General features: G+C 38.1%; 1 protein-coding gene across 15 annotated transcripts in view; it reads right to left on the bottom strand.

Annotated features, from left to right (window-relative positions):
* Window positions 1-25258, bottom strand: part of KMT2C (lysine methyltransferase 2C) — a 201933-nt gene that overhangs the window by 26690 nt on the left and 149985 nt on the right. For 14 of the 15 annotated variants that reach the window (XM_033009705.2, XM_033009708.2, XM_033009703.2 and 11 more), the window contains 14 exons: window positions 23019-23149; window positions 21174-21360; window positions 15269-15373; window positions 14867-14914; window positions 13562-13699; window positions 13357-13389; window positions 13155-13274; window positions 10887-11025; window positions 10415-10629; window positions 10225-10298; window positions 7782-7964; window positions 5249-7129; window positions 3875-4200; window positions 1227-3046 (listed from right to left, as the gene is read on the bottom strand). In XM_033009705.2, coding sequence (XP_032865596.2) covers window positions 1227-3046; window positions 3875-4200; window positions 5249-7129; window positions 7782-7964; window positions 10225-10298; window positions 10415-10629; window positions 10887-11025; window positions 13155-13274; window positions 13357-13389; window positions 13562-13699; window positions 14867-14914; window positions 15269-15373; window positions 21174-21360; window positions 23019-23149 — 5400 coding nt within the window. The remainder of the gene's footprint in view (window positions 1-1226; window positions 3047-3874; window positions 4201-5248; window positions 7130-7781; window positions 7965-10224; window positions 10299-10414; window positions 10630-10886; window positions 11026-13154; window positions 13275-13356; window positions 13390-13561; window positions 13700-14866; window positions 14915-15268; window positions 15374-21173; window positions 21361-23018; window positions 23150-25258) is intronic. The other variant, XM_033009709.2, reaches the window with a different exon arrangement.

Raw genomic sequence — 25258 nt, 5'->3', positions numbered from 1 at the left:
GCATAAATCATCAGTGAAACAACATAATTACATTACTATTTCACATTACTTGTCGTCTCCACTTTGAAATTCATGGTTAATATGTAGTTTCATAGACACTCTAAGAAAAGTTACTCCAGCAGCAACTGTCTTTGTTTTCAGCCACAGCATACAAAGAAAGCAGGTCAGTCTTCAAAGGGCTCTAAAACCAAATTCAGCTTATGACCTAACAGATTAATAAATTCTATTTACAGGTTTAAGAATCCATAAGAAGAGTTGTTTCTGTGAGTTTAGGTGGTAAAACTGACACACCATCGCTAATGTACTAAGAAAATGGCTTAGCTGCTCTGCTCACTACCAGTAGCACTACAAGCAAGGAAGCACATGCTCCATACAGCTTCTGAAAAGACCATAAGCGTGGTGAACACTGCCTTTCTGCTGTCTCTTCCATTAGATGCCTTGCGCCGAGCAGGATAAATGGGTGTACAGAACCAGTGAGGTCATCTTAGCCAACTAGGGTGGCTGCAGCCCATTCTAGTCACACTACAAATATGGAACTGTGACGTAGGGAGTAGGTTAAATTTGTCTTCTGAACAAACAGCCTTGATGGCCGGTGCAGGTACAACTAATACTTTTCACAAAATTTCATATTTCATTAATAACAATTAAGTGATAGTGATGGTCTTGATGTGAATGCTCAAACCGCTATCCTAAACTGTCACCTCCTATTTAATATATCTTAAACACTTCTAGTATATGCAGGATTATTCGTGATGTTTCCGGGCCTTGCCTAGATTATGAGTGAGTAATACAGCTTTTGATGATCCCTTTCCTTGAGACACACTAAACACCGCAAAAGTATGTAATTAAACAACCATAAACAGAAAATTGATAGATCAAATATCACAGTCAGCTGTTGCACTTGATCATTTGTTTACAAAGGGTGCATTTACTCTGTATCGCATATGAAAACCTAAAGTATAAAGAGAATATGTGCCAGAGCTGATGTCAGAAAAATAAGGAGTAATGCAGAGTTACCCTGATCCTGGTAATGTCAACGGAAGCCTTGCCACGGATTTCAGAATTTCCATACTCCCATTGTACCTACTAGGCAGGTTATTTTTGTTATGCCACCTTCAAGCTCCAAGCACCTACCTGCTTCTTTCAGTGCTATGGATTATTTAACTATTTACTGTTGTATTTTTAAAAAACTAACCAGAACACAGACAAATATATCACCCACATACCGATATTGGGGAAAAATGGCTCTGAACGTTGGCGAATCATGGCCTGCATCTGTCGCTGCTGCTGCTGCTCCTGTCTTTCTTGATCCAAAAGGTCCTGCAGAAGAAGTGGCTGTTCCTCTAGCAGAAGCGGTCTCTCTCGATTTTGTTGTTGAGCTAATGGTTGAGGGAGCATTATCTGTTGGGGACCAGATATGCCACTAGGACCAGGACGGTTTGTTACAGCCACAGTTTGATTAGATGTCTGTCCCGTCCCAAAGTTATGATTAGATGATTGACCCTGAATAAATCCTGGATTTGGTGACCCTTGAGAAAAATTATGGTTCATTCGTGGAACCATGGTCAAATTTGAATTTAAAGTGTTTTCCAAGATCTGTCCACCAGGTGTCATTAGTGTTTGTGGAATACCTGATGCATGGTTCATTTGTGGTGTTGGTAAAGACTGAGATGGAGATCCTAGAGTCCTTGCTTCAGCATTATCTGAGCTTTCATTAGCTAGCAAACTTGAGAGGACTGGTGTGGACCCAGAAATACTGCAGGAACTTGCTGCTCCTTGAGCAGGCAGTGAAGCAGATCCCTGAGCATCTGGACTAGGCACAGTTGTTTCTTGACTAGGAACAGCAGTAGTTTTGTCAGGGAATTCTGGGTTAGCAGGCTGTGCAGGAGCCTTTTCTCCATCCTTTAACTCCGTTTCAGCAGCCTGTTGAGTACTTGTGGATTCAACATTTCCATCACTTTTTTCATTTTCACTCTTCTTTTCCTCCTGAGTGTTTGGGGAAAGTACTTCTGTTTTAATTTCATTTTCTGTAGATTTCTTCTTTGGAGACTGGGTCTCAGGAGGGGAAACAGTTCTATCACCTTGTTCTTTTTGTTTTGGTTCTTCTGTCTTGCTCTGGATATCTAGTTTGTCATCAATGGGGACACTAAGATCTAGTTCTTCATTAAACATTCCTTTCTTATCTCCCACATCAAGGTCTGGGTCTGTGTATGCAATTATATCAAATTCCCCAGATCTTAGAAGATCATCAAGGTGCGGATCATTGGTTTCCAAATTATCTAAAGTGTCCAGTTCATCTCCTTTCCCATCCTCTGTGTCTAGATTCAAATTTTCCAGATCCTCATCATCTAAATCCTTGACTTCAACCCCATCAAGGTCTTTCACATCCAAATCTTTTACGGCAGGATCATCAGGATCAAGCTTTTCTTCTAGACCATCACTTGGCTGGTTGGGAATCTGTAAATTTGCAGATTCATCACTTGGTGCAGATGTAGACAAAGACGGTCCTGGGAATGCATCGGCAACTGTTGGGTGACTTAGAGAACGTATTACAAGTGCAGGCGGGTTGTCAGGATTGATTTGATCCTGCTGGGATTGTGACATATGCTCCAAACTTGTAGACATCTGCAACTGGTTAGGTATACCTTGAGAATTATGCCTCAGTGGTTCTGCCTGTCTTGGGCCTGGAAACTCCTGCCTCGGTATAAACCCTGCATGTCGCTGGTGTTGTGCTGCTGCATCCATAACATTTGCAGCAGAAGGATTAAAAGGTAGCCTTGGCCTCCCATCAGGAGCTCTGTGACGTAACTCAATAAATGCCTGACCCAGTATATTGTGCTGCTGAACTGGAATTCCCTGTGGAGGAAAATGTTGAGAGATTCCAGAAGTATTACTTATTTGTGGATTGCTCACTGGCCGAGGCATATCAATAGACAGAGATCTTCTCAGCTGTGGTGGAACTCCAGGGCGTTGCATTGGCTGCTGAGGACCAAGGAAACGTTCTTGACCTGATGGTGGAACATGGCCACCTCCTGGAAATGCATACCTAAAATAAAGTATGAAGGACTAAATAACTGCCTAGGTCTGGCATATTTGACTAAATAACTATTCACCAAAATGCTTTACATGATGCATTCATTAAGATATTTAAATAAATATTTTGACTAATTATGCTTCCATTTAAATGAACTTTATGACTACAATAAAATAATTGCTTTAATTATGTTTAATAAACAACCTGTTTTCAATTCCAATAATGGATAGAAAACTCTGACAGTAAGAACTATCTTAGTAAATAAACTACATGTTAATGCAACTTAGTGTAAAAAATAAAAGTGTAGATTTAGAAATTACTAAAATGAGAAATATTGAAAACAATAATTCCTGAGATGACAATGTATGTCAGTACTGGTATTCATTTTACATCACAGCATTCACTGTAAAAATGGCACAGACAGAAGTTGACGTTTGATTATATATTCATTATAAATGAAAATAATATTTATTCCTTATTAAGACATCGAAAGGTCAGACCTTTCACTTTTTTTTAAAAAACAGAAATGTCCCAAAACCATGGGTGACAAGATCTTTCAGCTCTCATAACCTCCCCAAGTACTGCAGTTTCTCCATTTTTATTTCTGATTAGTTTCCAATAAAAGAAAGTGTAAAACAGTGTTAGTGTAAAATACACCTTCTAATGTTACAAATGCTTACAGGAAAACTCACTGTACATACTGACTTCAGGAAGATTACACCAGCTACTGTAGACAACACAGATGCTTTTGCATCAAAAAAACCCACCTTTATCTAGCAACTTCTGTAAATGTAGAACTACCCCTGTAATATCCTGATTTTAAGAGATCAAAGAGCTTACCTAAGACCATGAGGTCTCATCCCCATGGCACTCATATCACCTGGAAACTGGGGTCTGTTGAACTGCCCATCAGCAGGAAATGGTCCACGCTGGTCTTTTGTGTATACGGTGAACCTTGGCCCACCTGGAGGGACAACAGAGGACCTAATATTCCCAGGATACGGAGGAGGAGGGCGGTTAAAAATTTGATTTAAGTTGTCTTGCTGCCAGTGCTGAAGGGGAGTTGCATGGGGAGGAGCTGCTGCATCCTGCAAGGCTTTTTCCTGACGAACTGCATTCTTCTTCTGCTGCTGTTGCTGTAGAATAATTTCACGTAATTTCTGGCGCTGTTTAAAAAGAAATAAATCATTGTGCGTGACATTGCAATTGACGTATTTTGAAGTGTTACGCTCTGCTAGGTTAAGCCTTTTGGAGCAGAGAAATTCTTCAATCTCTACAGAAAAATATTATAAACTACCATAATCACCTCAGAAATCAGAAGAGGGATCAAACAGTGCAAGATGCTGGTAACGCAACTTAATCTCCAGGCCTCTCGTTAAAGTGTAGAGTGTGAATCCATCTTACCAATTAGCATACAAGAAACTCTACTTTCCTTTTCCTATTGCAATAATGCAGGATCCTTTTACCACATGAAAAAGTGCATTCTGACGAAGAAGGGTGACCAGAGGTCCACTGAAGAAAATTCAGCAAGAGGTTTACACCAAAGTTGCAATATTCACTCTGACTCTGTATGATAAATACTACCGATTTTTCCACTAAATTCACTTCCCATTGCTCCTTCCAAATAAAAGACTGAGCAGCTTTTCACAATCTGAATGTAATTCTATGTCTCAGCAAGAGCTGCTTGCCAAACCTTCACTGACAAAAACCTGGAGTGAATGTGCTGCAAGAATAGCAGTGCCCAATAGTAGGATTCACCTCAATATGTCGGCCAACTGAAAAGTTAGATGTCTAGTCTGAGATCTTTGTACATGCTCCCTTTTTCAGTCAGTGAACAAGTCACTGAACCATCACTTCTACATCTCATCTATTATAGGATAGAATTAATTGTCTTTTCAAGCTGTGTTTTTTCCCCTCACACAGAGATAAAAGAGCTATTACAGACCAATGACCTACACCTTGAGTGGCTTCAAAGACGGCCTTTTCTTCCTTTTTGGATCTTGTCCAAACTCCTTAAAAATTACTGATGTTTCTATAGTCTACGTATTGTGGTTCTATCCAGGAGGACCAAATCAACATATATAAGTGAATAAAAATAATTCTACATTATATAGCTATGTTTTAATGGCAAGAAACTTCAAATATTAACAAGAATGGAAAAAATTCTTCTAGTTATGAAATTTTAATACCATCAGTATTAAACAATATTCTCACCTGTCTTAACTTCTCAGTATCTGCCTGAGACATATTCATGGTATTCTGTGTATCTGTTACTCCTGTAGTGGGTGCTGGGCCAGGAACTTGTGAAACTTTGGGAAACTGTTGTCCTTGAGAACTCATTGGAGAATTTCCAGATGCGTTGAAGTTGCCCTCAGATCCCGGCCGTGGCTGCTCAGCAGCATCATGGGCCAGTTGTCCAGTTCCAAAAGATTCTGGCTGAGGTCTTGGAGTCATCGGTGGTTGATCATATGGGTCACGTGCTGGAGTAGCTGGACCATGGCTAAATGAATCCGTTATTGCAGGTCCTGCAGGTCTGGGAGTTTGAGAACATGGATCTGATGGCCTGACAAAAGTGCCCTGCAACCTGCTCTGTGGTGTCTGCAGGAAAGGATCTCTATTTGGTATTAGTCCTGGTCTTGTCATTGCAGGTCTGTTAAAACTCTCTGGAATCCCTGGCCTTGGAGTTGCTGGTTGCTGAGAATAAGGATCATTGAGAACTGGCCTTGGTGTTCCAGGAGGTTGGGCATATGGATCAGAATGTCTCTGATTTGCTGGGGACTGAGCAAATAAATCTGCTGGCTGAGCAGGTCTTGGTGTCGGTGGTTGCTGCATATATGGATCAACTGTGGTGGGCCGAGGAGTTCCTGGAGGCTGGGCATAAGGATCAGCAACTGGCCGAGGAGTACCTGGAGGCTGGGAGTAAGGGTCCTGAGAAGCTGGCCTTGAAATGGGTCCAGACTGAGGGAAAGAATCACTCTGTTGTCGCACTATCCGGGGTGGATGGGCAAAAGTCTCCTTTATTGCAGGATGGGGAGTGAGGGGAGGCTGGCTATATGGATCATTAGGCTGGTTATGGGAAAAGTTATCCACTGGCCTTGGTGTCAAAGCGGGCCTTTCATATGGATCAACAGCAACGCGCCTTGGGGTAGCTGGCATTGATGCATAAGGATCTTGCGGAGACTGAGGTGGGCGCATAGGCGTTTTAAAAGGTCCAGGGCTACCATCAACAGGAGCAGGAGTAGGAGTCAACGGTGGCCGTGCATAGGCATCAGCAGAAGTGACTCTCTGTCTCTGAAACGTATCAGTTCTAGGAGCCGGCTTAGTAAACGGATCACTGCTTCCTGCTGTTAAAGGAACCTTCCCTGACTGCTCCATAACTACGGGCGATCTTGGGACCCCCAACGGTTTGGAGAACTGCTCTGATGCTATGACAGGCCTGGGTGTGTCTGGTGGCTTTGCATAGGGATCACTGCTACCTGGAGATGAAGAACACGAATCCCTGACTGGTGAAGGCCTGCTTCCCGATGGTTCAGTTACCTGAATGGGCCTAGATATGGATGACTGTGGTGCACAGGTATCCAACGGGGCAATGGTATTTCTTCTAACAAAGTTTTGGTTAATGGGTGCTGGTCTAGGTGTTCCCACCATTTTAGCATATGGATCCATTGGAGAAGGAGGTCTTGTGTTTGTGGAACCTGGAGAAAACATCTGTTGTGATGATGTCTGAGGAGTCTGAGACAGTGAATCGTGTACAGAGATTCGGGTGGGAGTAGGGGGAGGGGCTTGTGGTTTTAGGAACACATCATCTGAGGATGCTGACGTAGGCGTAGCAGGTAGCTGCTGCTTTGTAAATAGATCCTTATGGAACGTCTGTTGTGCAGGAGACATACTTCCGTTGCCAGTCTGGGGCGTTAAGGGGCTCTGAATCCCACTGTTAGGTGTGTCTGAGCCAGGCTGGTTCAGAAGCTGCTGAGAACCAAACTGCTGCTGCTGCTGTTGCTGCTGCTGCTGTTGTTGCTGCTGCTCATTTTTCACTTGTTCAAGCTTCTGTGTGGCTTCTATTTTGGCTTGCTGCTTACTTTTTTGCCGCATTTGCTGTTTTAAAATTATGAGGAAAAAAGTTACACCTCTAAGTTCAGAGTATACGAAATCTTTCTGATAACTAAATCTATAATTAAAACTTTAGGACACATCAAAGATCAATTATAAATAACAGTAAATTGCGAATTTTAAATGCAATGGGAGCGGAGGATCTACCTATTTGTAAAGTCCAATTACCCTGACATGCACCTCAACTGCCCGGGAAGAAGCATTTCCCAGGCTGCCTAAAGAGCAGCACTACTTTCCAACCTTGTACTCTGAACACGAAAGGTTACTGACAGATGCAGCACTGATGTGAGGCAAATGGGGTCCAAGAGACAACCGGCCCAATTTAAAGCAGCAGTGTGCAGGACAAGGTTCCCACAATATAGGGTATACAAAACCAAACTGCTGCACTATCCAGCCGTACAGAGAAAGAACAAGCTATTTCCATAATAGGTAGGATATAAGAGTCAAAGTTTTAAAACAAGGTTTTCTAACATTTACAAGCAGCTTCTCTTCTGATAGCATGTTTCCCTCCTATGCAGAATGGCTGACTTTATACTCTTCTGTAAAGAAAGATTAAAACTGATTTTATTACAACAGATTCTAACTATGCAACAAAAAGCTGGAAGAAAAATAACAAAACACCCTAAATGCAACACACCTGTCTGAATTTCCATTCCTGCTCATGTTCTGATTCCCTCTGTTTTAATGGATCTTTAAAGAGGTCAGAGTCGATGCGTGAGCTAGGATCGATGCTATCCTGTTGCTGCTGCCTTTTCATGGAGTCATTTGACATCTGTACTTTATTGATGCGCAAAGCAGCTCTATTATCTCTGGCTTTTTGCTGGGAAAAGATTAAAAAAAAAATGTAGTTAGCCTTATTTTCTTCTGCTAAGTGAGAATACTGCATCTGTTACTCCCACAAAATCTATCACCAAATTATCTGTACAGCCTGTTTTAAACATGTGCATGCACTTTAAAAGGAATTCCAAACTGGAAATACTTCATCTCAATAGAAATTCTGCATTTCACATACATGGAAAGAACTATGGCATTATTAGCCGTTGAGGTTTTAAATACATTAGGAGTGTCTGTTTCGGTACTGTGCTGTGCCAAGAAAGCATGAATCCCACCAGTTTACCTTTCAAATCACATATTGGTGTGATCTGCAATCTGAAGACATGAGCACAGCAGATGATGTTTGGATCAATAAAAGCCACTAATGTGGAGAACTTCAATGACAAGAAAAATACAGTCTACTCCATTAAATAACCTCTATAGATCTCAGTCTGTGTTAAGTTAGCAGTATAAACATAGGATATAGGCTTATGGATCAGGAAAAATTGGATGGAAGAACAGCAATTCCTCTTCAATGAGGCATTTTACAGCCATACTGACACTTTAAAGCATTTAATGGAAGTTTCAGAGAGTCTGTTTTACCACCAATCTAGGATGTGATTCCTTTTCTGAACCAAACCCTCACATCTTCATTTTCACAATTCTATTTGCAGCTGTCAAGTAGGGGTTGCCTAGCAGAAAAGGCTTTAATCCTTCCCCTCTAACAATGAAACAGTGACATGGATGAGAGCACCAATGTCACAGCAGCAGGAAAATTAGTGTAATTTTCCCCTATAAGTGATAGTATTGTACAAACTAAGGAAAGCAAAAACCCTACAGTGAAAATTTACTAACACTCTTCTGAATTTGATTTCTAAGGTAGCCTTTACTCATTCCCACAGAGTGCAAGTCCCTCAGGAGAGGTAGCACAGCACTTTCTTGTGTGCACAATGCCAGGAACACTAGCAATAGCTGAATAGCAAGAGTACATGGACTGTAACTTCTGTAAGGAAGTAACTGCTTCTTGCTACATAAATACTCATGTGCATGTGTGTGCACTTGCACGCACTCTCTTCCTGAACATGAAGGAAATAATTTTTGCAGCTGTTTTATCCTCTAAAATTGTCAGAGAGATAAGGGGATTTTTAATTTGGACAGCAGGAGATGATGTTGGTACTGTTAAACTCTGAGTTATCAATGAGCATGGGAATCAAATTTGCTTACTAATGGGACTATATTAAAAAAGTGCAGGTGGGGGGAGGTTAAGAGACTGAAAACATAACCCTGCGAAATCCAGAGAAATCTACAAAAATCTATAAAAGTGAGAGTGATCATCCAGTTGCTGCTGCGAAGAAACAAAGAAAAGGTGAGAACCAGAAGAGGATGGAGATGTGACAGGAAATTAAAGAAAAGTACATTTGCTAACAATGGCTAGGAAGGTCAAAAAGAATGAATAATACAGGTTCTGGGATTTGGCTGTGGACAGGTTTCAACGAGAGGTTTCAACAAAGCATAAGGGTCACCCTTTGAATGGCAGAAGTTCTACAGAATAGAATCAATGACCACATCACTCCACATAGATACTACAAATCCATGTGTTCACTTGACTCAGGTGTGAAGAAGGTGAATGCTTTCAGAGAGAAAAATGTAGTCCTTGACGCTCCCCACAACATGGAAGGTATCAAAAGAGTTTCCACCACAAAGTAATGGAAGAGAGTAAGCAGTGAAGGGGAACGGTAAGGCAAGAACACAGTAGTAGAGGAGAATGAGGGAAGTTGGCATGTGAGCAATGACGCCTCTGGAATGGTTAGTTCAACAGGTGAAAGACTTCAGCAACCCTAGTGGGGCAAAAAAGAAAAGACTAGTGAGAGGGGAAGATGAAAGAGAGTAAAGTCACATAATGATTTCTAATTATCCTTCTGAAGAAACTGGTGAGATCCTGTGCAGAGAGAGACTGAGCAAGTAAGACTTAAGGCATGAATCAAATGTAGCAAAGAAGCAGTGGGAACCACAAATGTTCTTGTCTCAGCTGATGTCTTCAGATTGCACAATACTAATATAGTTTATTAAAAGACCGAAAGGCAAAGAATACAGGTATAAGTATTCAGAGTTAGAAGTTAAACTATGAAGGCATTCTTGGAGTAAGTGAACTTTCACTAACCCTAGAACTTAATTTATTAAAAAAAAAACAAAACCAAAAACAAAACCTTATACGTTAAATATATGCTTGCTGGAACTATGCAAATGTAGGTGGTAATTGTTCTTACCACATATGGAGCCCTCTCCTGTGAGCTTGCTTTCCTCCACAGTTTAGCAATCTGCTTCACTCTTGTAGCCCAGTCTGCAAGCAAAAAATGCCTTAATACAGGAGGCTTGGATAATTCTATTTTACATTCTTTCAAATCAAGATGCATAGATTGCTACAAAATACTTAATTTTATTTGGTAAATCACTCACCTGGGAATTCTTCCTTCAGGTTAGGGAAGTTGATATTTGTATAGAGAACAGGTGCTACTGTTGCCATTTCACCCAAAGCTTCTTCTTTTTCCCACTTAAGAGTGCTTCTTTGAGCATTGGACATTGTATCGCCTTCACCTTCCAAAGGTGGAGCAGATGGTGCCCATGAGCTGTTCGGATCACTTACCATTGGATTGAATGATGGATTCTTATCCCTGACAAATCAGAAAAGGGCTTTGTTTTATAGATAGATTGCTCTCAATATAAAAAAAAAAACACCCCAAACAATTAGCAAAGTACTTACTCTCTTTGCTATTTTAGTAGTAAACAGGCTGCAAGAATACAGGAGTTTTTGTAGTGGCTGTCAAGAGCTAAGTAGTTAAATACTAGTAATATCACAGTATTAATAACAACAGCCTGCAAGTGATAAATGCTAAACAACAGCTATTTTTTGTTTCCCATCTTGATTTACCTGGTATCAGTGTATGGTTGCTGTGTAATGGGAGAGAAGGTGCCCAGTCCACTGGCAGCAGTCAGAGCTGTATGAGGGAGGTGAGGGTTAGGGCCAATCAGACCATTCATAAGGGGCACTCTTGGAAATGCATTCTCTCCTGGAAAGAAGAAGTTTAAATTACTGTTTTAAAGGGTGACTACTTTTAAGGTAGAGATGGAAGTTTTCAGTCAAAAAATGGTGTCCCATCTAGTGGGAAAAACTAATTGCTTTAAAATTTTATAGTACGGACCTTACATTTTTGGAAAAGATTTTAGATCAGTTTACATTGCTTCCTTACAATCTTAAGGGATTCTTTTCTAGTACATCACATCCCTGCACAGATTTCTTTTTTTTCTTGTCTGAAAAATCAGATTTTTAAAAATGGATTTCCAAAACTTTTGCAGTAGCCCATGCTATGATACTGCACTTTATACTGAGGTACCTTCTTAAAGGCTAATGGTCTGTCATATTTGTTATACCCAGATCCAAGCAGTAAGCATAGAGAAGATTGTTTTCAGCCTTGCAGAATTATCGTTAGTCACCTGAATTAAACATCGCCTCTTCTGAGACTTCTGAGCAGTATACCAAAGTCAGGCTCATTATCTACTGACTCCCTAATTTGTAACCAATGAAACAGATAAATCTAGTCAAATGAGCATCAACATCTTCTAATTAAATGTCCAGCCTAGCAGTACGATGGCAGAAAATTTTATTTATTTGATTACAATATTACAAATGTGGCACAGGAAGATTCATTCCAGCAGATGGTATTTGCAGATGTTCCTACACAGAATTAACACTGGCCTTTGAATCCCTGTCACTTAAGTGTGATTATAACTGTTGTCCCTGTATTTTCTTAAAAGCACAGAAGTAGCTCAGGAATTAGATGCATTTGTAGGATGACACTGAATCATCCTCTCATGCTTCAGGAGACTGTCTTCTGATCTATAGGTTACATACACTGTGCAAAAAGTATAGTTTGGATGAAAGTAACTCAGAATTTAAGAGAACATGTTTTATTATAGCTGCTAAATAAATAGTACACAGTAACTGTGAAGCCCTGGCAAACAAACAGGATGGAGAGTCAAGCCTCTGGTTTGCACTGTAGGATCACATATCTTTAGGAGAAGAGAGCATTAATTTTATTCGAAACTGATGAAACTTGATGCAAGCTTCTGCATTACTGAGCCACTTACCTCACAGAGACACGTGGATCATTACACTGTAACTGAACCAAATTATAAATCTAAAACTTTTCAACTGTGGCAGTTTCCACAGGCAGAAGTTAAACAATCTTACAGAGCTCAAATGCTGAAGTTATCTCAAGTACTCAAGTAACCGGGAAACAGGCAATGATATCTGTATTATCTTTTGCTTTATATCACCTTATTATTTGCTTTAATCTCTTTTCCTTTCTAAGACCTTTTGAAGTCTTTCCTTTTTACAGAAATTCATCCAACTAGGAAACCAATCATTTTGCCTCTAATGATTAATTCACTGATGAAATCAATTTGCATACTACTTTTTATAGTACCAGTATGACAGAATGGGCACTCTTTACATGAGCTCAGGAAAAATCCACTAGAAGCGATGTCTGATGAGAAATTAGTGCATTTAATTATGCTCATGTATACTGCCAAAAAAAAAAAATAATTATGCTCTACTGCTAACAGCAATAAACAAAATCAATCTGCCCCTTGCTTTCTGTATCAGAGCAAGAATATGCTTTATCAACTCATGATAATTTTAGTAGCAACAAAGAAAATAAATTACAATCTCCCAGATACATTTCAAAATTACTTAGCCTTCTCTCTATTATTTGGGTAGGACTAGCTAATATGTTAAACTGAATTCTTAAAGGAAAATAAGACTCAGTAAACCACTGTTATAGAGACTCTTTCCTCACCCTTGAGGTATTCAAAAGTATTTAAAAGAGTAAAGTCAGAAGAGAACACATGCTTTATTACAGAAAAATTTCAAAACTATGAAAGTGTCACCTAAAATAAAAGCTCCAATGTCATAAAAATCTGAAATAGCTGTCCTTTTCTATTAGCAACATTTATGTGCACGTTAATCACATACGCCCTTCAGAATAGTTTTAGAATAGTATTTCATAAATTAACAATGGCAGATTCCACAAATTAAGAGTAGCAGAAAGTAAGAAGTGTCCTACTTTCACATTAGTATTTAAAAGATGCAGAATTCTCCTGCCCAGATGCTGTTTTTAAAAGTAACAAAGGAACACACCTTGACTGTGCAAAGACATAAGTTGTGGTGGAGGTGGAGGCTGTGGCAGAGGAGCTGGCTGTGTGGTTGCTGGACTTAATACAGCTGTGAACAAATCTTCAACATCCTTTCCTCCTAGCTCTGCAAAAACACTGTGCATGAGTTGGCTGGCATTGTTTATGAACTATATTTTATAAAAGACAACAAAGATTAGAACATGTACCTGGGATTTTGTACAGTTTGCCAAGAATAGCACCTGGACAAAGTAAAGAGAACATGGAATGAGTAATCATCAAAAGATGCAATAAAATTAATTCTGCAACCAAGTCCAAATAGCTATGTTGTAATATGTAGATAAATAATTTGAGAAAAGAAGAGATTTCTATTTAAGTTTTCTAGAAGACCAAGATAAAGGACAAAAAAATTACCATCTGTGACCATTTTATCTAGTTCTGGACTGAGGATTCCATCCAACTGTTCTTCACTCAATGGCCGTGAACTCTGATTGACATTTGGCTGAGGCAGAGAAGAAGGATCATCAGAGATGGGACCGATATCCAATCCAGCTGAAGGAAGAAAGAATATTAAGTTAGACATACATAGTAAAATTTATTGGTATAGAATAAAGAGCACAATTGTTTTTTTTTTTTTCCCCTAGAGTTGAGCTATCAATTTTATCAAGACTTTCTAAGATTTGAAAGACAAGGCAAAATATGGCATTCATTAGGAAACGTAAATAAAACTGCCCACTATTTACCTCCATTTTATTGTTTGAGGAATGATAATTCAATTGAATGAAACTGGAATAATGGGAAATAAGACTACTGAGTTTAGGTACAGCATGGTTTTGAGTGTATAGTTTTCAGTATATAGTTCCGCTATAACTATTTTTCACATTTTTAAAACAATGACAGCAGGAGTCAATGTGGTTCATCATCAGGTACCTTAAGGTTCACTCCAAATGTTCTTACAATATTACATTAAATATCTACTAAAGTGCTGTTGAAGTGCAGTCAATATCAAACAGGTTATAGCAGTTTCTGTTTCAAAAACAACTACTGAGTATTCTGGGTTACATCAGACAAAGTGATTTGTTGGTACTGAGAAAACATGACTTACTACATAAATTTCCTAACATCCTTTACAAATCAATAAATCCCTCAAATGAGAAAGATCTCTGAAAAAGAGAACTACATACTTCAGTATTTAAACTATATTTCGGTACTAGATACCAAATAAAACCAAATTTAAAATAACGAAACATGTCATTCAACTTATCACCAACCTGTGTTTTACATAAAATGATGAATCATCATCCAGGAGAAACAAAGATTGATGCTGACTGCTTTATTCATGCTTTAATATGTTCACATTGTTAAAATGCTTTTAATTTACAGAAGATACCACTATGACAAAAAACTACACGCTACTAGAAGTAATATTAAAATTAACAGTCGCAGCAAGGAAATGCATGGGTTTGTATCATGAAACACAAAAATTCAGGAAGGTTTATAAAAGCTATAAGCAAAACTTTATGCAGTACTCTTAAATGTGGAGTGCAGAGTTTATAGGTTGTGTTAGACTGAAACACCACAGAAAGAGTGGAAAATGAAAGCATGAATTAGTGACACAGTAAAGGAGTACTAGTTTCTACACATGCAGTTCTTTCAGCTAAAACCACTAGGAAAGATAACTACTTCTATCCATGGATCATCCATTGTTTAGTTTCTTACCAAATGGGGAGGGTGAGTTCTCAACCTGGAAAGTGCATAAATCAAGACCTACAGGACCCAAACCAGATAAAATGGATGATTATAACACGAAAATAAAAAAAAGTAAAGAAAAAGCTGCATGCTGAAAAAAGCTACGCAGGTATGATAGACAACGGCAGCTACATTTTATTCTCTCTGAAGCAGCAAAGCAGAGAGCCAAGTAAAACAAAATGTTGAAAAGGCTGGGGATTTTTTTTTTTTTTTTGTAAAAAACAACAAAATCATCTCAAACCAAGGTATTCTTAAGATATGAAAATTGTATCCGAAATCACCTAGAGCATAACCTATAGATATAAAACAAAGACATCTATAATAAAGAGAAAAAAACAACAAATACCAGAGAGACCTTACAAACGTACATACCCGAATGATCTCCAGACTTCACCAAATCATCAGAAAGTATTCCGAGAATATCATCATCTGTATTTAAGACCTCAGAAAGATCTGCTAAAGGATCGTCGGCGCTACCTGTGTAAAATGCAATAAATAAAATCAACCAGTCCTGGCAATCATACACGACTCTGGTGGTGTACTATCGCTTGAGCTATGAACTCAAACACAGATTTATCAGGCTATAAGGGCCTCCTATAGTGTGTCAGGCACTGCAAGTCACTGGGGTGAGAGACTGTGCTGACCAGCATCCCCTCCCAGCCGGTACTGCTGCCATCTTCACATGCTTATGTTGTTCAGCATTTTCTCCGATACAGTAAAAGTGATAATGTAATCAGTCATGTGGAAGAAAGACTAAAGACTGGATGATTTTAGGGGAAAAACCCCTAAGATCTACTGGGAATTTGCAACCTCAAAGACACAAAGGCCTACGAATGTAAACATCAAAAAACAGGTTTTGTGAAGGACACAGCTCACAGCAAATCAACAGGGAACATTTAAAAAAAAAAAACAAATAGTAAGAAGGTGTTGTTACTTCTCGTAGTACTACTATCTGTCTGTGACTACAGAGCAACCAGTTACTATGCCCTGACAGGGAAGTAAAATGTAAGAATAAGAAAGAGTAGTAAGTAAATGGAAATTGGAGATGTTATTTTTAGGATCAAAAGAAATCCTAAGAAGTGAGAACAGCCAGAGGTAGAAATGTCACATTTGTTTGTCAACTAGGAAAAATTGACCTGGTCCTAGCAATAAATTATTTAATATTAAATAATTAATTCTGGATATGATTATCATCTTGACATTAAATTCTTTAGAGAGAAACTACTCCAAACAGCCCATACTGGCCTTATTAACTAGTCTTTTAGGACTATTACAGATGTGAAACATTTATTTATTTGTCAAACAATTTTCAAAAGTTGAGGAAAATACTTTTCAGAAAAACTGCAGACTATCATAAATATACAAGCAATCATTGCCAGACCAATGAAACATGATGAGATGGTAAATATGCATATAATTAAACAGAGGAAAAGGATTAACACAAATAATAAAATGTACTATGTGGAAAACAAATATGTGCAGGTTGAAGAGGGACCAGAAAGTCAAAGAACAAACAGATTTCGAACATATATGGGTGTATTTCCTACTGTTACAACCCAATTGCCCCAGGAAAATATTTCTAGCTTAATTCAGAGGCCTGGTGCCAAGGATTTACTTTTATCATGAGGCTACTTTCCAAGATGCTAGATTTTACAATGAATTAGAAGTTCCTTCAGCTGTTTTTCAGAGATAGCCCTTTTCCCTTCTACAATTACTGAAGGTCAAAATGAAAATTATTTTTTCTTCACTTTACTATTTTTATTCTTTATTTTTATCCTAACGCAGACAAGATGATACCACCCTAATTAAATCACATTTTTTATTTGCCGCTCAACTACGTGGATCAATGTGCCAGTGCTGACCAGTTAATTTACACGTACATAAAGAATACAGCTCCTACTGGGATGAGGAGCATTAAGAAGTGCCTCAAAACCAAATCAGTTTTGTGGGTATAGTTTATTTTGTGTTCCCATTCCTGGCCGGCAATCCTAGAGAAGAGAAAATCCCGAAACCGCAATCCCACAAGAGAAAGAGTGAGCTTCCCAGCCAATCTATATACCGAGCATGACGTTGTATGATATGGAATAGTCCGTTGGCCAATTTGGGTCTGGTGCTCTGGCTCTGCTCCCTCCCAGCTTCTTGTGCACCTGCGCACTAGTAGGACAAGGGAAGTTGAAAAGTCCTTGATTTCTTTGCAACAACTAAAAATATCAGTGTATTATTAACATTCTTCTCATACCAAGCCCCATACTGAATCCAAAGGAAAAAACCCAGCCAAAATCAGGATAATCTGATAAAAAGTACTATGAAATGTAAGGTTTTAAACAGAACCTTGTTGCTGGGGTTTTGGTGGGGTGTTTTGTTTTGTTTCATTTTTTGCTTTTGAGTTTGTTGGTTTTTTTTTTTTTTTTTTTAGATACTTGTTTTCCTTCTGGCAATTTGGTCTAATTATGCAAGTAACTAACACCAGGCACCACAAGGTGATGTTAATGATTTTGGCTGGCTGGTAGGCAAAGGATCAACTTCAGCATTTCTTTAACTTTTCTCAATTCCTACTGGAAGGCTGGTAAGTATCAGAGAAAAAAAAGCCCTTATGAAGGAAGCACCAAGAGTGTATTAGCAGCCTTTAATTCTTCTGTTGTATTTTATGTTATGGTGTTTTTCTCCACAGCCCTTAGTAATGTGCTTGGGAACAGTCCCTAAAAATTCAACTTCTAATTTGAATACAAACATATTGAATAAGTAGCTAGAAAGAGCTCAGCTGGAAAGATGTAACTGAAGAGTTTACCACCCGCAGCTACAAACTGGCCATGAATAAATTCAGGCTTCAAATTAGAGGGCTCCTAACTATTAAGGCAATCAGATTCTGTAATGGCCTTCCAATGAGATTAATAGTTTGGAAAAAAACTACCTGCTTCCAAAATGGAGCTTGTTAAGTTTATAAAAAGGCTGAGCATTGGTGATAGCAGAGGGCTAGACTCTATGATCTGTAAGTCTTATATAAGACATCTAATCTAAAGCATATTTTTACATTTTTCTTCTATTTTTTCCCCATTTTAATTCTGTGTGTGCTAAATATTATCTTGGAAACAACTGAATCACTTTAGTCAGCTGCTTCAGATCAGAATCAATAGCTGGTTGACATCTGCTGCCAAACAAATAGCTCAATACTGCACATTAATTTGACTCTTTCAGAAAGGAGATGAAAACTAAGACAAAGCAAAAAGGAAAATAATTTGCTCGTAATGCTGAATCTTTAAGAAAGCACAGTTCTACTGCTATCTTGTGATCGTGATTCCTCCAATGCATTTACTTTTATTTATTTATGAAGTTCTAAAAGAATAAAAACACCTCTCTCAAGGCTGCAGCCACCCTAAGATGTTTAATCATGCAATAAGATATCTAGTTATAAAATGTCCCAGCAGCATTTAAATCAGTTGCACAGAGACTCAGACAACTCCTCTCCTTTTGTCTAGGAAGAATTTCTTTAGCGTTCTCTGGAGACCCTGCTTGAACAGATGACTTTTTCCACATCTCTAGAAAAAATATACTTAATTTAAGCTATTTCAAACTAAAGATCATACTGCCAGAGCCTTCACAGACCACAGCTCATCAAGTGGCCTCTCTTTCCTCAAAGACACCCAGATCAAGAAACCCAAGTGACACGTGAAGAGTCCTCAAATGACCCAGGATGCAACATCCCAATTACCACCTTCAACTTCATCCACGAACAGCCAGGGAGACACTGGAGATCTGATACTTTGTGTTGTAGTGAGCAAGCCCTCTCACTCTGCCCTAGCACTGTCTTAGAAATTATTTTAAGGGTTGGTCCTATGCATAATATACTGTGCAGAGTGCCACGTTATAAAACCATAGGAAAGGTAAGTCTTGTAACTGAAAATAAAAACTACAACCTCCTTGCCAGATAGAAATCAGGACTGGGAGACTAAATCTCACTTCAGTCACAGTTACTAGAAATTAATAGCAAACAAAGGACTCCCCAGACCCTCTTCTGGCTGGCTCTGCCAATCTCTGTCACTACTGCAATCTTATCTAGCAAAAGCTTCAGCTACCCTTAATGAAGCTTTAAGAATAAATAGTCACAGAACACGTCACTGAAATGCACCCTCAGTTCATGAGCACACTGAACACATCACTGTTCAACTCCCTAGCAGTCCTATGCACATGTTGAAAAGCAAAGCAGACAGGGTAACTTCTTTAGATGCTTGAGAGCTCTTTGGAAGATAAAGAAGTGTATCTAAACCTTAATTTTGAGATTAAACAAGTGGAGTTTCCAAGAGAACAACATTTTCCTTGTGGAAAAGACTTATCCAGTTAAGCAAGGACTCTCACAGGAGTCAGCAATCCTTCTGAGAAATGGCACTGTATGAAAATAACACAGTTGGTAACAACACAGATCTACAGCCTCCCAGTGAAGTGAATAAAGCAGTTCATGTTGTTCCTGCTCCAAAGCCAGGTCTGTATCAAAACAACAAAACATCACAGGTGCTCTGGGACACTGTTCTCACCTCCAGCTCCTCTGCAGTAGCAGTCAGAGAAAAGATGTGACTCTTTCTAGCTCAGCAGTTAGCCAATTTACCAGGGTCTCCACTACTCAGAATGAATCTCTCTTTCACATGTGCGGATGCTATTGTGGAAATAACTGTCTCCCACAAAGTCACAGTGAAAGAGTTAAGAAAAACTGCACTGGAACCTATCAATCCTGGCAGATGACTTCACCCACTGGTGCTCCAACTACAACAAACAGCTCCATCTGGACACAATTTTGGCTGGAAATCTGAACAGTTGAGACACAATTGTTGAGAACATTCCTATGGCCAGAAAACTCTGTCCTTTGAGTCTCTCATACATAAAATGGGAAAGACAGTAGGTTATACACTAAAACCACTGCTAGTGATTTATTCATTAATAGCCACCTTATTATGATTTTTCTTCTGAATAAAAAGAAGAGGAAATGTCAAATTTTTACAACTTTTCTTATTCATACAGAACACTTTTTTTAAAAATTCCTTTCAAACTTTGGAAAAGTAGAGCATTAAATTAACATCAAGTTCATGAATTTCTAAAGCCTTAATACTACCATAATACATCAAACATTAGCGACTTTAATCTTGCAGTTGCATAGGCCAGCAAAGACTTTTGAATCTGTACTCCTCTGGCTTCAAAAGAATGCTGGGGTGAAAAAAAGCCTATGTGAGCATATCTTCCTGTAGTGTTGGAACCAGTAAAATACAGACCTTGAAACACTCCATTTGCAGAGGTTTCCCCTTCAGGGGAAGTTAACTTTTGCATTCTTTATTATTCACAATTTCAACTGTATAACAATGTTTAATTATAATGTAGTGTTTTGCTTTTCATTTAGCAGATTTTCTCTAAGTAACAATCACAAATAAGCTACCATTCTTCAAATGACTCTCTGGACATGGGAAACTTTATCAATGTATGTAAACATTTTTAGAAGGAAAATCTTCTGAGGTCAAGCTGAAATACAAGCCACAAAGTAACTAACATACACAAGAAACAGTAAGTTTTTAAAAAACACAGAATGGTATGACACCTGTAGCTAACAGCATGCACTACCAGACACAGAGAAAAAAATAATCTGAAGAGGTCAGTGAGGTTTTCACTTTTAATTGCTTGTGTGAAGCTATCAGCAGCACTTTACAACCCTATGGCTATTTGCAAAACTCTCAGCAGTAACTTCAGTAAAGTTGTGCAATAGTGAAAGCAAAAGATTGCCCAGGGCCTATAAACTGTACCTGGAAAGGGCACTCATGTTCAGAAAGACATGGTGAACCAAAAGTTCTGAGAAGACTTGCAGCCTAAAATAATCTAAAACATTATAGAAAATAAAAATTGGATGGTATTCATCCGACTAATCTTCACTAGACTACGAAAAATATCTTTTAATTAGAGTATTTTTGTCTTCTTCTATAATGGATTTGTATGCTTATTCTTACACAGAATTAATTTTCACAGATTTTATAGACATGGACATTACAGTCAAGGAGTTTCAGATTTGCATTAAGTCCCAATTGTTTTGCCATCCACTGTTCTTTCTGAAACAGCTGGAGCCCTCAAGCTGAATACCACTGATTAGCAATGTCACTTAACTTCACAAGGACGGTTAATACACAGAATATTGAAAAGTACATCAGATAAACATTGTGAGAAAAGTGGAAAAGAAAGCGGAAAAGCCCAAGTTGCAACAACAAAATCAAACTACTGAATTATCACTAACTTTAGCTTTGTATACCTTGAAGTCCCAGTTTTGCCTGAGCTGGAGTGGAGGTTGAGCTAAGAAGGGGGTCAGATGAAGGATCCAGGAAACTGGTGGTAGGATTCGTTTTACATGAGAGTGGAAGTGATTCTTCAGGTAAATTATCTAGGCTCATCTTGTTTTGTCTACTGGTATCTAGTAGGTCTTTCCCAAAGAAAGCTTCCTGCAGAGACGACAAAATGATTCAATGTAGGAAGAACACTGTATATATTGAAAAAGTTGGGAAAACGACAAAGTTAAAATTAAAAGCCAGTGACTTCTACAAATATAAAAACACAGTCTTGGTCTCATATGCCTTCCAGTATGGCAGAATCTCTTCCAGGCTATGAGGTGTGGATATGACTTACCTGAGGTAGCTACACGATTAATATATCATGATTAAATTCACACCTTAATTTATACACAAAATCTATAGTCTTCTTATGTACATGTGGCACAGACAGTGTACCAATACAGTATTATTATACATCCTAAGTTTTTTAGTATTCAAAATATTTCTCCTTGCACTAAAAGGACAGCTGAAGAAAGCAAATACTACTGGGAAACATGATCGAGGCCACACAAGAAGTTTATGAAAAACATGCAAGTGCACTGTGGTCCAAATTCTAGAACAACCATACACTGCATTTCAGTCAGCACAGAATCATCCTAACATCCAACTGCAGTAGCAAAACACCTAAAGATGTTTAACTTATGGTAGTATCTTTCAACATGTAACAGCTATCACTCACCTAAGCCTGAGTACTCAGTAATTTGACAATAAACTATCAAATTTTCAACTAAACTTTTATTCATTATATAAGAACTTCTGTTTTCACATAGTCTTTAAAATCTTGATTTAGGATACAGCTGCTAAAAATAAAGCTAGATTTTTCATTATCAGTTATTCAAACATGAGCAAAAGAAGAATCTAAGAAATATTCTATGTTTTACAGGAGTAAAACGTGCAGTAAGAAGAAAGTATTTATCATTTTTAAATTTTATTTTATTAATTTTATTTTATTTTTTATTTTATTAATTCAAATGAAATGTTGCTAAAGTATTTTCTTTCCAACTCACTTATGAAATACAAATTATTTTTAGACAGATATTGTTCTGCCTGTCTGTCAATTCTCTGCTTTCAACCCCAATATAATCTATGTCAGTAAGTTTGGTGAACACCTGCAAGATAATAAAGTTTTCATGAAAAAGGTGGCTGGGAAGAAAAGTGAACCAAATAATGTTCTTGGTGAGAGACATCTATAAACCAGTCAGTTTATAAACTAGTTGAAGGTATGTAAGTTCCTCAATCACCATTAATACCCTGCTTATTATCCACAACTGCTACCTCTTACCTGCTAGGGACCTCACAGAATTATTGGGGGGGAAGGAGCAGAGATTATTGTGGGAGGGAGATGCAGGGCATAGAAAACCACAAAACTGTAGGAAAACAAGTTTCCCCTATCAAATCATGTTCTATAATCTTCTGAAAATAAAAATTAATCTCTTGAGGAAATGGCATGATCAGGCTAACACATCCTAGAGAACTGAATGCTGAAAACATCACATGCCAGTTCAGAAAGAACGGCTTTCCCTCCTGCCTCCTCTCTCAGAACAAGTAGAAATCTATACACTGAGAAATAACATCAGAGGACTGGAGATTTAACACGATATATGTGTTTCTGTATAAACTTACAAGCATTCTTTACAGAAACCCCACTTCATTTGAATGATAAACTGGGAATCAGGAAAGAAACATTTAGTGGTTTAAATCAACTATGAATTAACACAAAGATCAGGTTTTTAAATGAATTTACACAAGAAGTATACCAATAGCTTTACCTGCAAGTAGGCAGGAAAGGTTTCTTCAAGTTTATTTTTCTTTTTTCTGTAACGCTTTTTTATTTTCTCAGTACTTTCAGAAGCTGGGGTAGACTCCTCAACTGGAGTGTCTGGCAACTGTTCTGTCCAACCTAAAAAGTAACATTCAGGCACAAATAAATAAAATACTTGGTATCTTGCACTAAAGTTACAGTGGCAGCATACCCAATGTATCTTACCACCTACCTGGGTATCGCCCTAGATGTATTCTAAAGGTGGCTTTTATCTAGCCAGCTGTGAACTGTCACCTGATCATCTGAGCTCTGTCAGTAGAAAACTTTTTTTTTTTTTTTAAATCTGAGAAAAGACTGTCATCTAAATAACGAACAGGCTAGAAAAACAAATCTATAAAGAAGCCCTTCAAGAAAAATTACACATTTATTGAGCTATTGTATTCCAAAGTGGCACTGTTTTTTCTAATAAACGCAAAAGCAAACAGTGCTCATCAATCATTCAGTATTTTATTTCAGCACATCAGGTAAAACACTGGCAGGTAAAAGCAGAACTTTTTAAGTCCTGCTATTTCTGTCTTGCCAGAGCTAACTCCATGAAGTTAATGACCCAGGGAAGTTATTTAAGAAACTGTATTATTGTGGTAATAAAATCATCTATGCTTTGTACTATAGTAATCTCTTGTACCATGTTCAGAGGACAGCAAGTAGAATGAGGCTCACCAACACTGTGACCTCTGCATTGTTTAAAAGTGAGCTTTTGCAGAGAAAGAGGGTAGAACATGACAAAAGTAGCAAGAAACATGGTACGGCTGATGAGTATTGGCAGCTGAAAAGCAGACTCTCAGCAAGCTACGATGATTTAAAACATACAAAGATTTTCTGAGTTATTTTTTTCTTAACAAGCAATTGTGTGTGAGCAGACAAAAAGAAGCACAAGCTTTTAACTGACAAATACTTGTTTAACAATACTGCTTTTTAACAATATGCATTGTATTGTTACCCAGAATGGGGAATTAACTTTTTAGTCAATTTGCTTTTCACTTAAAGGAGCAGATCCCTATAGAAATTAAAAACTTTAAAGCAAAGTTTTCAGTTCTACCTAAACCAATGTAGCATACTATGCTGAAATAATAGTTACAAAGCAGGAAAACATAGCTAAACACTAGTATTGAAGAGAAAGCAAGCACTATATCTGAGCAGGGGACTGCACTGATGAAAGAAAAATTTGTTGGCTTCATAACGTAGTTCTACAAATGCAAGGGAAGACTGTATATAACTATTAGTTCTCAATACTGTCTGGATGCTGTAGTAAAGGATCCAGTCTCTACCATGTTGTACAAATATAGCAAGAGACCGATCTGGCTCTAAAAAGGCTAAAAACTCAATAGCTAAACAGACACAAGAGAGTAATAGGAGAAATCAAAGGCCAGAGACTTCTAATGGAGATGATACCAGGCAACCTTTAGAAACAGCTGCATCTTTCTCCTGACTTTATATGAAGCAGGCTCTGAGCTAAACATATTCCACAGCTCACCTTAATGATACCTCAGTATTTTCTAGATTAGATAGTGTAAACAAATCCAGATGGATGAAATAATTTAGTCTAAACACACATAACAAGCAAGAGAACAAGGCCCATAAACAAAATCTGAATTGTTGTTAGGTGCCCAATTTACTGAGTTCTATGGTCAGAGGCATTAAAATGGTTTTGCTATGAGAAGAGAGACCAAACAAAGTAGGATTCTTCAGCCCTGGAAAAGACAACTGATGGGAGAACACAACAGACATCTAAAAAATCTTTCTGTATTACAAATTAACAAGGAATGATTTTTTAAAAATCATCTTTCATAACATAAAACACAAGGGTGGCTTATGAAACTTTCAGATATCCAGTTTAAAATAAGGAATTATTTCTTCATGCAACAATAGTATATTGTTGAACTCACTAATACAGGATTTTCCAGAGCATAAACAGATCCATAAAAATATCACACATATTGGTGGAACATGGAACACTGTTGAATATTAAAACTGATGGTCCAGAAGACACCTCTGGATCAGGACTACATCTGGAGGAAGATGTATCAGAAAGAGGATTGCTCTAAACCCACCTAATTTTTTACACTTTTTTTTTTCTGTCTTCTACTGGTCAAAGCTAGGCTAAACAGAGCTCTGACACAATACAGCAGTCCTTATAACCCTCACCATCTCCCACAATAGCCTGCAATTCATTGTTTCAGTTTCTTT

This window comes from Tyto alba, unplaced genomic scaffold, assembly GCF_018691265.1.
Source record: "Tyto alba isolate M040663 unplaced genomic scaffold, T.alba_DEE_v4.0 Super-Scaffold_38, whole genome shotgun sequence".
Classification (NCBI taxonomy): Eukaryota; Metazoa; Chordata; class Aves; order Strigiformes; family Tytonidae; genus Tyto; species Tyto alba.
Note: the sequence above shows the minus strand (reverse complement) of the source record. Positions and strands in the feature narration are given on the sequence as shown.